The 16,802-nt window shown below is 33.7% G+C and overlaps 1 protein-coding gene and 1 long non-coding RNA gene across 5 annotated transcripts in view; one reads left to right on the forward strand and one right to left on the reverse strand.

Annotated features, from left to right (window-relative positions):
- LOC309660551 overlaps positions 1–8,076 on the forward strand; it is a 247,780-nt gene extending 239,704 nt beyond the window's left edge. The window contains exon 3 of the long non-coding RNA XR_014263456.1: positions 5,851–8,076. This is a non-coding gene — a long non-coding RNA (uncharacterized lncRNA). The remainder of the gene's footprint in view (positions 1–5,850) is intronic.
- ATR (ATR checkpoint kinase) overlaps positions 1–16,802 on the reverse strand; it is a 105,214-nt gene that overhangs the window by 53,086 nt on the left and 35,326 nt on the right. For all 4 annotated transcript variants that reach the window (XR_014263431.1, XR_014263432.1, XM_082461157.1 and 1 more), the window contains exons 21-25: positions 16,473–16,598; positions 9,347–9,553; positions 8,143–8,256; positions 4,150–4,265; positions 598–718 (exon numbers count right to left, since the gene is read on the reverse strand). Coding sequence is in view for 2 of the 4 variants with exons in the window: in XM_082461157.1 (XP_082317283.1) it covers positions 598–718; positions 4,150–4,265; positions 8,143–8,256; positions 9,347–9,553; positions 16,473–16,598 (684 nt within the window). In the remaining 2 variants the exon portion in view is untranslated. The remainder of the gene's footprint in view (positions 1–597; positions 719–4,149; positions 4,266–8,142; positions 8,257–9,346; positions 9,554–16,472; positions 16,599–16,802) is intronic.

Consider the following 16,802-nt stretch of genomic DNA (forward strand, 5'->3'; position numbering starts at 1 on the left):
TTACTGGACTGAATGTCAATATTATGACATAGTATGAGTGTGTTTCATGTTTGGTAATTGCAATCATTGTTGCTTTTGTTGTGGTCATCCATGTACAATGCTTGATGTCAGTCTATTTATCTCTTGTAAAAATAAAATAGTGTGTGTGTGAAAAAAAAACAAAAAGAAAAACCTCTACTTTTATTTTAGAGGAAGTTCAGATAATGTATCCTCTTTCAGAAGTAGCCACTAAGGGATAATATTATCTTTTTATTACCTAAGAAATCTTTTTATTATGTAAAAAAGTCTGATAAAGCATTTATATCCTTTTAAACAGTATTATTTTACAACCTAAAATGAACAGACATAATATAATAGACATTTTACAAACACATGAAGAACATAGTAATTTGCTTGATAAAACAACTACCTTCTTACTCAGAAACTGTTACTAGTAACAACAGAGAAATTGTTACTCTCTAGTAGTAAACATTTCCTACGAAAACCTCTATATCAGCACAAATATTATAATTCCTACTGTGTGTGCTATGCATTCAGATAGATGTTCTCGTTTCCTTTACAATTTCTGTTCAGTCAAATTCTGAACAGAGTTCTTACCTTTGTTATAAGATAACCTGCCCAAGATGCTGACCATTCTGCAAAGTTATTACCTAATTTACTTAAGTAAATTGGCTTCTTTACTCCAGACCAATCTGTTGACTTCTGAGAACTCTTGTATCTGTAATTTAAAAAATTGTTTATTAAAAAAAAAAAATATATATATATATATATATCCATCTGTTTAGAACTTTAGTAAAGAAAGCATAAGAAACTACATCAACTCTTTCACTGACTACCCCACTACTGCCTTGCCTTTACTGAAATCTGGCTAAGACACTACTTTCCCTAAAGCCTTCTTAATGGCAGGGCGGTAGGTCATTCATGCACACCCCAAGTACTTCAAAGGATTTAAGTCTGCTTCCTCCCTTCCTCAATGCTCCTTTCAGATCCTTCCAACCCCATCATTGTACAAGAAAGATCTGTTCCTTTGAGGTTCAAGCCACCCAGGTATATATACTATTCTCTACTCCTCATTATGGGCATCTACCAAACCCACTGATTACCAAACTCACTGATAAATTTAGTAAATTGCTCTGCATTTTCTTTCTTCACCAAGTCTTATCATCCTGAGTGACTTCAATGTCTGGCTGAACCATCTGGTCAAACTGAAAACTTCTCAATGACTTTCCCCTCTATTTCTTTATCGGGACTCCCTTGCCAATACAGAGAAACTTCTTCGCTTCCAAAATGTACTATTTAGACCTCACTTTATGGCCAGTTTCCCAAAGTTCCAGTTCTTTTGCTCAGTTACTCTGACACATCTGTTCTCTCACTGAGATCTTCTGTCCCTTGACTCTGCTAAACTCTCCTGATCTATAATACCCTCCTTTCATTACCTCTCTCCCTAGCCAGCTTGGTCTCCATGGTACTTCACTTCAAGTACTCTCTTGGTAATATCCTGTACGCACCCCACTGCCACATTTTCTTTACCAGCAGTACCCATCCACCAAGCTCCCAACCTTGGATCAGTCTAAATGCCTGCCTTCACTGAAATATCTAGGCCACTGCATTGATAGAGGAAAAAATCACTAAATTGCTTATGAGATTAGTACTACTACATATCTTAGTCTTCAACCTCAATGGACCTCTACACTGCCCAGAAATCCTTTTAAGTTTTCCTTATCAGCTCTCTCTTCTCTTTTCCACAGTGGTTATTTCAAATCATCACCACTCTCCTTACATCACCTATAACAACTCCATTGCCACTTTCAGCCAATAATCTCATCTCCTATACTTCTTACTTCATGGAAAAAAAAAAAAGAAGAAACCATTAACACAATCCCACAACTAAATCTGTAAAATCTGCTAAGTTCCATCCATTATTTTATCTTCCCCTATTACAGAGAAAGAGATTTCACTTCCTCTAATCTAATCTTCCATTAGATATATGGCTACCGTTTTGGATGCCCCTCGGGGTCCTTATTATATCAATTACCACTTCTCTCTTCCATAACTTCAACATGATCCTTTCTATTTGCTCCTCAGTGTTAACACTTAAACATGCTCAAACAGGTCTCATCTTACACATGTGTACAGCAATATTTTGAGGTGAGTGGGTTCCTTTTTAATCACCAATGCAAGGTTAGGAAATGACAAATATAATTAATGCCCTATACTCAAGGTTCTCAGCAAACATTATGTATTTCACTGTATCACAAATTGCTAAAAACTGAAAAATCCAATAATCTCTCAGTTAACCATCACTATTTTGAATCTTCATGAATTCTCTAGATGATTTTACCAAGTTTTATGGTGAACTTAGTTAGAAAACTAATGATATTGGGGTACAAGTCAGGTTCTATCAAGACACATCCTGATATTTTCTCCTAAAATTATTTCTGTGGCAATTTTGAACTGTAGTTGATCTAACTAGTTCTAAAAATCAAATCTCCCAAACATAGCCATCCCTTTGATCTAGGTTTAGTGACTGCATATAAACAGCCCAAGTGAAAGAAAAAAAATTAAAGGAGAGTATAGGAGTATAACTTTAAAGCAGCAAAAACAAGGATATGGTAGGAAGTCTTTTATTTCTCCTAGGCCCTGTGGAGAAAATATCAAGCAGTCCAAGCTATAAAACTGCCCTATTGGCTAACCTGGTATCTTGGTGTTTCATACAAAAGTGAGTCAATTCCATTAATATTGCTCTCTATTGACTTCTTACATTTATGAGGTGGTGATTTCAATGAGCAGATTCCAGCTAGATAAATCTAACTTCTACCATTGAGGGACCATCTGAGAGGTTCCTTCAAACTCCCAGATATAAAAGTAGAAGGATCATAAGAATTCTCATTGCTTTGCTAAGATCACTCTTATAAATGACCACTTAAATATTCTTCTTATGAAAGAACAAGAAGTTGGCAGAAAATGTTCGCTTCTTACGAAATACTACATTGAATAACAAGTGGGCAGAAATGCTGGCTTCTACTTCACATGAAGTAGGGAATAGCCACACTACCCCTTCCAAAAAAAGCAAAATTCAACAAGCTGACATTGAATAAGCATTTATTATTGAGTCTAAGTCAAATGTCGTACTTTTTAACATTATCCTCTCTATTCCTAACAATCATATAACGTAAGTAAAGCTATCCACATTTTCAAGATGAAAAAAACTGAGACTTGGAAATATTAAGTAAATTGCCCAAGATTTTAGAGTGAGCAAATGCAGTCAAGATTCAAATTTGGATCTACATGACTCTAAAAGCCATAAACTTTCCACAAAATCACAGAAACTCTTAAGCATCTATATGTGCTATAAAATATAGATAAAGAAATGGAGAAGTATGGAGTCCTCAAAAAAGAAAAAACAAACATTTATTTTATATCTTTAAACAATGCTCTTCATAAGAAATAAAATGATGTTTAAAAGGTTTCTAAATATTAAAGGGTATCTAGCAAATAAGTATGCATACTTAAGGGCTTTTATAAAGAATTTTACTACATGTCTACTAAGGTTCAAAAACTAAATTTATGCAAGGTCACATACCCAATAAGCTTGTGACTTAGACTACCTAAAATTAAAGTTTCTAACTAAAAATTATTTATGGCCTTCAATCACTCCTAACAAAGTTATTAAAATGGGGAGGCAAAAAGGTAGAAAATAACTTTTTTTAAAAGTAGAAGGAGAAAATATTTTCATGAGGAGAAATTGGTAGGGCTAAAAATCTCTAATCTCTAATTGGGATTACTAAAGGCTTTGGGACTAACTTTAAATTCTTAAATTTCTGTGTTAATTAGACCTATCAAAAGTTTCAACTCATATTCAATTTAAAGTAGATTTTTCAAAGTACTACTGACAGTTAAATTAAAAAAAAAAAAAATCAATCCTTTCAGCTTCAATGAATTTGTCTCAATACTTAAAGTTACAGAATTTAAACAATGAGCAGACTATACTTCTCATTTTGACAATATTATAAGCATAAATCTTAGTGCAAAATACATATTAGAACATACTAAAAATACTTTTAATGCTAAAAAGTTATATCAAAAATAACATTTAGGTTATAAAGTTAAAAACAATTTTATGAAAATAGTTTTAATGAGTCTACAGACCTAGTATTTAGATGAGGTTCCAGTATTTCCCGAACATGCTCGGGAAATCTCCTCCACAATTGGTGACCTGGGCCATCAGTCTGCATCTCTCTACAGTCATAAATAGAAAGTAACTCCTACAAATACATATTTTACAGTTGTAAATCGTCAACGAAACAGATAAACCTTTACATCCATCAACATTCTACACATTACAGCCATAAAAATACATAGAAAAATACATACAATGATAAAATTTTGGAGTTGTCTCAATGCTTAAAACCATTTAGGTGACTTACTCAAGGTCACAAAGCTGTGGTAATATTTGAACATGCAATTTGTGTGCTGTACATAACATGTATTGAAACAAATGACTAAGCTATTTGGAGGAAAAAAATTGGAATTTTCTATATTTGCAGAACTTTTAGAATTTGACCTTTTCTGAATTTTAATGAACGTAACTACAAATCCAAAATAGTTCGAAAATTCAAGATATCTCAAATTCTATATATAAAGTACTGATCTTAAAATTCTGAAAATAAGATGCAAATGTTAAAGACCAATTTACTATTCAAGTCCATCAATGAAATGGTTATATTTTACTTTCCTGAAAATAAAACAAGTGGGATTTTATAAAGAAAAAAAAAAATCTTTGTCTCCCAATATCAATCTTTAAAACAAGACAAATATGTTAGGGTATTATATCTTCCATCATCTACTATTCTTTCTTTCTAATTTCACTGAAAAGGACCACATGCAATAGATGTATTCCTAATAATTGTAAAGTATAAATACTGTCTAATAGAATATGTACTTTACACTTAGCATTTTTTAATAAAAGTAAGGAAGTTTATGAAAGTTCAAATACAGAAGTATTCAAAACGTTTTCATTTATCTTTAAAATGTTATTAAAATTTTGTTTGAAGCCAGCTTTTTCTGATGTTTGCAAAGTCACTCTGGCTACAGAAGTCCTCATAATCAACCTCCAATAACAGACTTAGTAAATCAGCAATCCTCTAACTTTTTGGTCTTGGGACCATTTATACTTTTAATGTTAGGGGAGGGGAATTAGATAAAGGCAGTAAAAGGTACAAACTTCCACTTATAAATAAATACTAGGGATGTATTGCAGAACATGATAAATATAATTAACACTGCTATATGTTATATATGAAAGTTGTTAAGAGAATAAATCCCAAGAGTTCTAATCACCAGGAAAAATATATTTTTTAAAATTTAATTTTATATCTATGTAAGATAATGGATGTTCACTAAACTTATTGTGATAATCATTTCACGATGTATGTAAGTCAAATCATTATGCTACACATCTTAAACTTATACAGCGCTGTATGTCAATTATATCTCAATAAAATTGGAAAAAACAAAACACACTAATATACTTACAGTTGTAGATCTTGCTTCATATTTCACTGAGAAAACAAGTAATCACAAGAGATCTCCACAACTTCCATGCTAATATCTCCCCAGCCTGGCAATATCAGTATCAGTGCTTATACGCTCCGCTTACTCTTTTGTTACTACAGATGAATTGGTTTTTTCTTTTTAATTTACTCTAATTTAATGAGTCACAATTGTATGTTTTATTTTTTAATTAATTAATTAACTAGTTAATTTATGGCCGCATTGGGTCTTCGTTGCTGTGTGCGGGCTTTCTCTAGTTGTGGCGAGCTGGGGCTACTCTTCGTGGCAGTGCGCGAGCTTCTTCCTCTTTTTTTTTTTTTTTAACATCTTTATTGGAGTATAATTGCTTTACAATGGTGTGTTAGTTTCTGCTTTATAACAAAGTGAATCAGTTATACGTATACATATATCCCCATATCTCCTCTCTCTTGCGTCTCCCTCCCACCCTCCCTATCCCACCCCTCTAGGTGGTCACAAGGCAACAAGCTGATCTCCCTGTGCTATGCGGCTGGAGGGGGAAGGGTAAGCTGGGACGAAGTGAGAGAGTGGCATGGACATATATACACTACCAAAGGTACATGGGTTTCTCATTGCGGAGGCTTCTCTTGTTGCGGAGCACGGGCTCTAGGCACGTGGGCTTCAGTAGTTGTGGCACCCGGGCTCAGTAGTTGTGGCTTGTGGGCTCCAGAGCACAGGCTCAGTAGCTGTGGCACAAGGGCTTAGTTGCTCTGCGGCATGTGGGATCTTCCTGGACCAGGGCTCAAACCCGTGTCCCCTGCACTGGCAGGCGGATTATTAACCACTGTGCCACGAGGGAAGTCCCTTGTTTGTTTCTTTTTCTTTTTAAATATTTATTTTTTTATTTGGCTGTGCCAGGTCTTAGTTGCGGCATGCAGGCTCTAGTTCCCTGACCAGGGATCAAACCCAGGCACCCTGCATTGGGAGTGTGGAGTCTTAACCACTGGACCACCAGGGAAGTCCCAAATTGTGTTTGTTTTTAATTAAGGCTACTCTTTCCACTGGTACACTATATTCCACATCTCTTTACCTATTTAAAATAGTATTATACCAATTCTCTTATACAGCATCGCTATTCTCCTCCTGCTGAACTGTTCCCAAGCAACGGATAAACATGTTTTTTTTCCCCATCTTTACGCCTTTTACTCCCCAGCTACTATCTCATTCTTCCTCTCTCCTTGATAGGAACACTCCTCAAAAGAGTTTCTGTAATTTCTCTAATTCCTCTCTTCCCACATGTTCTTAAAAATACTGTAATGAGGCTTTCTAAACTACACTGAAACTGCTTTTGTCAAGGTCACCAATGACCTTTATGTTAATACAGCTAATGGTCAATTCTCAACCCTGAAATTATTAAACCTATGATCAGAATTTGGATCACTCCATACTTCCTGAAACATTTTCTTGTCTTCCAGAACACCATATTCTCCTACCTTATTGGTAGCTCCTTCTCAGTTTTCTTACTTTTTCCCTCTTCTCACTGAGCTCTCATTATCCAGGTCTCAATTATTAGAACCTTTTTATCTATACATACTCCCTCTCTTGATCGTCTCATCCAGAATCACAGTTGTAAATGCCATCTCTACTATGAATTATGAAAACTTCCAAATATGTTTAACTCATACCTCTAACCATGAATTTCAGACCTGAATATCTAACAAAATAAAAAATCTTTTAATTAAAAAAAATATCATGAAAAGGGGCCAAAAAAGTCAAACTGGAAAAATATTTATTACACGTATGGTAGACACAGGGTTAATTTCCACTACATCCAAATAGGTTTTAAAAAATCAATTAAAAAAAAGACCAATACCAAGGGAAAAATGGGAAAAGATCATGTAGAGAAAATTCACAAAAAAGCAATAAATATATAAAAGTTGTTACACCTCTCTCATAATTAAACGCAAATTAAAATGAAACAATATCATTTTTTATTTGTCACATCGGCAAAGACTTAAAATTTTAATTAAGGGCAGGTTTGTCAAGGGAATATTATCTGGTGAAACTTTTTTGATAAAATCTATCAAATGTAAACTCTGTATCTGCTCTGAGACATTTTAATTTCTTGATATTTACTGTTGATATATTCACTCAAGTACTTAGAAATTATGTATGTTTTCAAAATCATTTTTTTGTAAAAACAAAACACTGAACACAACCTAAACGTGTTAAATAAATTTCTTAAATTACGGCATGTTCATACTGAATATTAAGTCATTGAAAAGAAAGAATTAGAGATATATGTACTGACATGGAAAATTACACAAGATAAGACTATTAAGCACAGAAGAAAGTCAAGTACTATGATCTGCTTGTTTGGTGGAGAAAACATATATATTTGTATACACATAGAAAAAACTTCCAAGTACATATAAAATCTGTTAGGAGGGTACATTTCTGTACTGTTTGAAATTTTTGTTAAGAACGTGTATTACTTTGATAATAAAAATGACAGTAAAAAAAAAATAAGAGTTTCTAAAGCATAGAATTTACAACTTTCTTACTAGAATTTACAACTTTCTTACTAGAATTTAATAACATAAAGCCAGTAATGTCTATATACACTCTTACCTGAATGGCATAAGCAGCTGAATCTTGAGCTCGGCTGTTATCTGCATATGCGAGGTAAGCTCTTGTTAGTTCCATCAATAATCCATAGGCAAAGTTTGCATCTTCTACTCCAGTCTCAATAAGAACAAGAAAAAATTACAGGATAATTTGTATAAATTTTCTTAAACTGTACATCATTCCATGGTGAATTTAACTTAGTCACCTAAGTGAATTTAACTTCGAAAAGGAAAGCTCAGTAAGGTGTAAACAAAGTCTGGTACCACGACTAAAATATAACCTGTAGCTAAGAAGCCAAATCTAAGGCTTTTCAGACTATTTATAAAGTGTTAGACTCATTCAACTTTTACATAAATCCAGCAATTTGCATTTTTTGTTTTTTAACTCTTAGAAAGAAAATTGTACATATAGAATTTCCTAACTTGCATTCTGTAGAACCTTGGTCAACTGAGAAGCTCCAAAAAATAATTTTCACACACTCTTCTCTAGGAGATTCATAACGTTCCCCAATATATTAAAAGTTCTGTTTAATTTTGTTTTATAAGATTTCCCACACTCATTTGACTATGGAAACATTTTTATATACACACTATTAAAACACCCTGGGAATCAGTTTCCCATGGAGACACTTAGCAATTGTGTTTAAATAGTAAAATTTAAATAATTAATTAGATTTTAAGTATCTGTCATGATTAGGTTAGAAAGCTTATTTATTTTTGTTTTTGTTTTTTATTTATTTTTGGCTGTGTTGGGTCTTCGTTGTGGTGCGTGGGCTTCTCATTGCAGTGGCTTCTCTTGTTGCGGATCACAGGCTCTAGGTGCATGGGCTTCAGTAGTTGTGGCACGCAGGCTCAGTAGTTGTGGCGCACGGGCTTAGTTGCTCCACAGCATGTGGTATCTTCCCGGACCAGGGATCGAACCTGTGCCCCCTGCATTGGCAGGCAGATTCTTAACCACTGTGCCACCAGGGAAGTCCCTAGAAAGCTTATTTAAAAGAACACAGCACACTAGACTGGACTCCAACTTTATAGTTTTTGGCTAAAGGTCTCTGCAATAGTATTAAGGAATAAACTCAGAAATTACCTAAATTGTCTAGTTTAGATCAAGCTGCCACTAAGGATAACCTGAATAGTTTCTTGTAAATGGAATATAGAAACCCCATTAGGACAGAGAACTCTTCTGGTCATTCCAAATTACCAAAACTTACCACAAATGTAAAATCTTTTCCTTGGGTTTCAGTGGTTGAGAAATCTAGCCGACCTGGATCTATTGCTCCCAATTCCCCTAAGCACTCCCCACAGAGCAACCGAGCTTGAGAGTTTGCATCTTGGCAACCTTTCAAAAGCACTGTCACCAACTGTGAAATAACAGGTTCCACTGTTTCACTATCTGTTGCATATCTGATCAGTTTTTCCTAAAATAAAAGTAGAAAGTTTATACATAACTTCTACAAACTAGTATATTGTCCTAACCAGAAAGCTTAAAAAAATTAAGGAATATCTGACAAATATTGACAAAATTAAATTCTTCAAAAATTAAATATCTTCAGTCTTTTCACCTAGTTTTTGCTGAGTTCACATAATATAGTCCACAATATGTTGTGGGATTAGAATCATTAAGTGTGCTTAAAAGTTTTAATCACTAATCCATTAAATAAACAGTTACTGAGTATTATTACATCAGTATACAGAAATAAGACAGTCTTATCCCAATGAGTTTACAATCTAAAGGGAAAATAAACATGCAAACAGATAAAATATCATACAATATGTACAATAACAAATATGTGTACAAAGTAAAGAAGAAATGAAGATGAAAAAGAGCTCAGAGTATCTTTTCAAGGATAATAGATATTTTAGTAAATAAGTCAATAAGGAAGAGCTATTAATTAAAATAAGAAAACTGAAGAGTGTATAAAAAGCTATTACAGGAGAAAAAGATACGGGAAAAGAGTCCTGTGGGGATGATTTAAAACAAAAGACGCAGGAAGAAAGAGGTAGGCTTTATGAAAAAATATGTTGGTTCAAGTAATCTTTTTTCATCTATCTACCGAGGATGCTATAATGAAAAACTGTTAGGCGTAAGAAATGACTATTCTCAAGCCAGTTAGATTTAGATATTGTACCTGTGTGACCACTTTAGAACTACTTTGTTTACATAATTTTCCTTCTAGCAAAAGTAAAGCATATATGAGCATCTCAAATTCCATGTTAAAACTGTGATTCAAATTAGAATAATACATTTCAAAAGAAAAATAAAGACATTTTATGTCATCCAGAAACTTCAACATTAACTCATTTAAATAACATTACAGGTTAATTCAGGTATAAATACTTAAAATAGATGAACTAGTAACCAATAAACAGCAAAACTAATATAATTATAGACATATATTACCTTGTTAAAACTAGAAAACAATAAGGAAAAGAACATTTTAGTTGGCAAAGATAAATGCAGTTCATACTCAAGACAATAAATACATGAACACTAAATGAAAGGTAATTTTAAAATATACTTCTCTCCTAAGTGCTTAAAAATGTTTTTACTTCACTTCTAGGTTAGATAAACTGGGTTTCATTTTTCAGCAAAAAATATTCAATTCCAAAAGAATTTATAAAATGAGTAGGTGTTCAATAAAGAAAGAAAGAAAGAAAAGAAAAAAAAATCCATGTTTTTATCATGTCCTAAAGGTCCATATACACTTGGGTCTATTTCTAGACTTTCTATTTTTTTTCCCAGTGGTCTGTCTACTCATGTACCAGTATCACACTGTTATAATTATAGAGGCTGTAGAGTATATTAATGTCTGGGAGGGCTACTGAACTCCCATAGTTGCTTTTTTTTTCAGATTTTTCCTAGCTATTTTTTACATGTTTGTTTTTCCATCTTAACATTAGTATGAACTTCTCTAGTTAAAAAAACAAACAACTTGGCATTTCTTTGGGATGGCATTAAATTTATAAATTATCCTAGGGAGAATTAAAATCTTTGTAATATTGAGTCAACCTACCCAATAAATAAGGGGTGTTTCCGTTTGTTTAAATCAATTACATTTTTGTGTCTTTCAGGAGTGTTTCAAAGTTTTCCTCTTATTGGTTTATACATTTCTTGTTATGCTTACTCCTAAGTATATTATCTTTTTCTGTTACTACTGTAAATAGGGTTTTCCAACAAGTCTTCTACCTGGTTATTGTTGCTATATGAAGATTATGATTTTTATATTCTCCTATCTTACTGAATTTGTTGTCTGAGCTAGTTTATTGATATTTTCTAGAGTTTTCCAAGTATATTAGCATGCCATCTGCAAATAGAGATAGTTTCATGTCTTTTCCAAATCTTATGCCTCTGAGTTTTCTCTTATCTAAATTCATTGGCCAATATTTCCAACTGAATGTTAAATTGTAGTGGAGATAATGAGCAAGCTTGCTTTCAGTGGGAATGCATCTTATTTCCCCATCAAGTGTGTATGCGTGCATGTGTGTATGTGTGTGCACATGTGTATGCAGTATACATAAACACACATATGCATATGTATACATTTATAATACGTTAGTACCATCCATCGATTCCTATTTTCTTTAGTGTTTTTATCTGAAATGGATGGTACAGTATGTCAAAGGCCATTTCAGCATTTATGAAAATAACAGTATGATTTTTTTCATTAATTCTATTATTAGTTCACTCACCATTTCCTCCCAACCTCCCAGCCCCAGGCAACCACTAATCTATCTTCTGTCTCTGTGGGTTTGCTCGCTCAGGAGTATATATATTCATAATGTATCGTCTTTGTAAGTTCCATATCTTCTATTGTATTTTTGTGAATTACGGCTTTTAGTATTATAAAGTACCCTTTTTTGTCACATTTAATACTTTTTGGTTTCTATTCTACTTTGTCTAGGGGCAGAATCAGAATTCCTGCTTTCTTATTTCAACTTAAACATTTGCTCACTCCTTTATTTTTAGCCTTTCTAAATAATTTATTTTATACGTGTGTATTACAAACAGCACAGAGTTGTTTCCTGCTTTGTAAGTCAATTTGTAATATTTTTTCTTTTAAGGTCTTTCACATTTATTAATATGACTGATATGCCGGGCCTCAATTCTATCAGTTTTTTAAAATTATAATTAGCTCCTAAAAATTAATTTCTTTTGGTATAGAAGAAAATTTATACTTTTGTTCTAGAGGTACCCTTTACACAAATACCTTTTATAATGTCTCTGGTCTCTTTATTTAACCTTCTTTAACTGTTTAACAGTTTTAAATAGTATATTTTGATTCCTAGTTGTTGCCTATGCAATAGTGACTAAGCTCATTTTATTTATATCTTAGTCTCTTCCTCTCCCATTTAAAAAATTGCATAATTTCTATTTTATTAAAATATATAGCATTTACATAGAATTCTCCCAAATTTGTCCCCACTGTTGTTTTAGTTAAATATATAACTAGTAACCATAAGTTCTTTTGCCAAAGTTTCCCCAGTCATCTCTTGATGGAGTGAAGCCATTCTCTAGCATACCTCTTAGGAAGGGCTTGCTTGTGAAACTCATATTTCTTCAATTCTTGTACGTTAAAACTGTGTTTCTTATCTGTGATATTCTAAGGACCGCTTGGCTTATTCTTCGTGTCCCTTACATTTTTGAAAATGCTGCTATCCTCTAGGCTCACTCTGTATACTGCTGTTGAGAATTCTGATACTAACTTACTTTTCTTGCCCTTTTAAGTGATTTTTTAAAAATATTTTTTTACCTGTAGGTCCTGAAGATTTCTTATTATTAAAGTCTAAGATATGTCTCAGGGTTGACTATTCTGGGGTCAATGTTTGTAGGTACACAATGGATCCTTTCAATATGCAGACTTATTAGGTCTTTTATTTCCAGAAAATTTTCTTGGATTATAGTTTTAAATATTAATTATGTTCTATTGTTTTATTTTTCTTTTTTAGAAACTCTATTTGTATGTGAAATCTTTGCCAAGCTTCCATTTCACCTACTTCTTTGATCCTTTGTACTCCTTTCTCTAATCTCATTTTTGTTCTCTTGATTATTCTTCTGCCTTTCGTCAATACTCCTTACTAAAGTTTTAGTCATATATATTCTTCCCCCACGGTCCTTATAATTTAACCTTCATTTCTTCAACTTCTTCAGTTCAGTCACCTCTTGTTTCATATCTTGTTTTTTTATCCATTTCTCACTTAATTTTTTTTTTGGCTACGCCACACAGCTTGCAGGATCTTAGTTCCCAGACCGGGGGTTGAACCTGGGCCCTCAGCAGTGAAAGTGTGGAGTCCTAACCACTGGACTGCCAGGAGATTCCCTTAATTCTTTTTTTATATCTGCAAATGCTTGCTTGAAATATTTAAATCAGGTTATAGTGCTAAGTCTAGTTTACTTATGCTTTATGATTGGTTTTGGGGGAGAAATTGTCATCAACCAAAGATTTAATTTTCATTTTCTGTTTTTGTCTTATAGTAACCTTGTATATGTATAGAACATATATTTTTTTCTATTTATATTGTGGGCCCTTCATAATAGCTGTATGCAGTTAACAGTAAGGATTTTGTAGTAGCTTACAAGATTCTGATTTCGTAAGTACTCTTTTCTGTCAGCATAGCTCAGTGTAGTTTTTTTCATAAGTAGCTTTTATTGGCAGAGAGTAGTATGGGGAGGTATATCTTTGATTTTGTGGATTTCTTTTTATTTCTGCAGGACCCTTAAAATTCTCTTACTTTCTTCCTTCTGTTTACTACTCTCTCCAAAAAGTGCCTCCCCCTTCCTATTCTTTTACTTCTCCCCAGAGATAATGACTTCCAAAGACTGCAACCTTAGGATCTACACACTTTCAAGTACCTTCCCTATAACCAATTCTCTGATGTACCACATCTTAGACCAACTTTCAGTATCGTTGCACCTAGAGTGGGATCGTCTCAGTTGGTGATTTTGTCTTTGCTTTATCATCATCCATAGTTCCTTCACTCCACTTTTTTTTCATAGGGTCTCCTCAGAATCTAACTGTTCTCAACACAAGCTTGTGGCAAGAGCACCAGAGATAGCTCTGCTGATTACAGGTAATTTGAAGTTCATAGTATTCTCAGTCTCACAGTTATGTGGAAGGTGTGACTTATGTGTGGTTTTATTTGCTCTCCTTTTTGCTATTTATGGCGTTTTGCAGGGTATACAGAGATTCACATTTAGACATCCACCATTATCCTAGGATAACTTGGAAGTCCCTAGCAGCTTTATTTTCAATGGGCTCATTCTCAGATTTGTAATTATTAGTAAATATATCTTCTTATTATTTATTCTGCATTGTCATCCAAGTTTATTTTGGTCTCAACACAAACAACTTGTCCTTCTGGGATTTCACCATAGGGATTCACTTCAACCTGAGCAGCATCAATTTTCAGAAAGTGGTTATATGGTTGCTTAGTTTGATCTATAGCCTGATTTTTTTGACATAGAAGTTAAATTTTTCTGCTATCCACTGAGCTTAGCTGTCCTATATTCCTTCAAATATGTATATTCCTCCTTAAAAGTAAGGAGTAGAAGCTGTCATTTCTTTAACGTCAATGATCCTCTGGTGACTACCCTAGAGTACAGCACTTTTGCAAGGTCAGTCCATCAAAATAGTTACGTATCCAAGGCTACCTTAGCCATCACCTTATTAACTGTCACACCATCTTTAAGTGTGCTTTATTACTACATTATACCAAATTATTTGTTTATACAGTTATACAACTTTAGATCTATTTTTAGATAAATACTGTCTTTCAATGCACTCCTAAAGTATCTTTTCCTCTCTCTGTGGCTAAGATTTGAACTTCTAAAAGAATATCTTTTGCATTTGTTCTTTCATGGACTCTCACAGCATCGCTACAAAGACTCTCTTGATCTCTAACCCTGTTATCTTACATCAGTTTCATACTCTGGTTATTGCTGTAGGTTCTTCTAGAGCTGCACTAAGATAGTCCAATAAGATAGCCACTATCCACATGCAGCTGTTTAAATTTAAATTAAGCAAAATTAAATAAAAAATTCAGTTCTTCAATCATACATTTCAAGTCCTCCAGAGAGCCACATGTGGCTAGTGGCTGCAATGCTTATACAGTGTAGGTGCAGAACATTTCCATCCTCACAGAAAATTCTTTTGGATAGCACTATTCAAGAACTTAACTGAACTGCTTTCAACTTTGATGTTACCTTCTTGCCATAGTTGGAAAAGAAACCATTTCCTTCTCTCTTTTTTCCTAGGTGTTTTGGGCCAGTATACTGACTGTATTATCTACTGATAATCTAGATCTACAGTTAGGAGGGCGTGAAACCTACACTGAAGGAGAGTCAAGGCTCCTCACATGTGGTAGGATCATCTCCATGTTGGCTGTTTCCCACACTGGTTACACAAGTGCACTGACTCTGAAGCACGTACTTGTTACCATCATGTATATCTTTTGTCCTAAGTAAATGCTTCCTTCTATCATGAAAACAAATACAACACAATTTTGCAATTCACTAACTCCCGAGGGTCTTAGGCTCTCACATCTTATCATATGGGTTTTTTTTTTTTTAAGATTCTTTTGATGTAGACCATTTTTAAAGTCTTTACTGAATTTGTTACAATATTGCTTCTGTTTTATGTTTTGGTTTTTTGGCCGCGAGGCACGTGGGATCTTAGCTCCCCAACCAGGGATGGAACCCGCACCCCCTGCATTGGAAGGCGAAGTCTTAACCAATGGCCCACCAGGGAAGTCCCATCATATGGGTTCTTGATATGCAAAAATGAATACCTCATTTAAAATTTTTCCACTTTATAGATTTATAGTGATCTGGTATTTTAAATACCAATTCTCACTCTTACCAAGGTTAGGGATAATCTACATTATGCTGACAAGGAAAAGAATAAAGTTCACTGGTCCCATAAAAAAGGAAATTTAAAAATTTAGCTTCATTAAAACACAGTTAATTCCATCAAAATGTAAAATGGCATAATTACTGAAATTGTATATGGAAGATAGCTACAGAAAATTATATGAGAAAACTCACAGAAACTGCTGCTGTACAAACACATACAACCCTTCCTCAGGAAGATGCAGTAAACCTAATATATAACTGCCAAATCATGACCCTTCAAAAACAACAAAAAAATATGCAAACCTCTTCAGCCTCAAAGGGTATCTCATGAATTACTGATTCTAAGGCATATCTGATAATCTTGGTAAAATAAAAATCACTTCTTTCATTGAACCTACTGAATCTCAAGCAAATACACCAATCGGTCATCTTTTCTTTAAACTTCCAACCTTTCTTTTCTATAGCTCTTTAATTATATCTTAGTATACCTGATTTTTATACAAGGTTTCCTTCAAGCTTGTAAGAGCATGAATACGAACATCTACATTTTCATGTTGAATTGCTTTCATGGATAGCTGAAGAGTTGTCTGAAGATCAGTACTCTCAGAGGTCTCCTATATAAAGAGCACAGAGAGATACACCTTATCAATTAACCACTTCAGGAACCATTTCAGAAGGCCTGTATTTCCTACACAGTTACCATTAAAGTAGTTAAACTGTACCCCAATTGAAAGCAGTTTTAAAAAATAATTTCTATCTCTTCCTTTGTATAGCATATGAACTTCTAGTAATTCTCAGGGAAAGGGATTTCATTCTAA

This window comes from Balaenoptera physalus (assembly GCF_965194825.1).
Source record: "Balaenoptera physalus genome assembly, chromosome: 4".
In the NCBI taxonomy this organism is placed as follows: domain Eukaryota; kingdom Metazoa; phylum Chordata; class Mammalia; order Artiodactyla; family Balaenopteridae; genus Balaenoptera; species Balaenoptera physalus.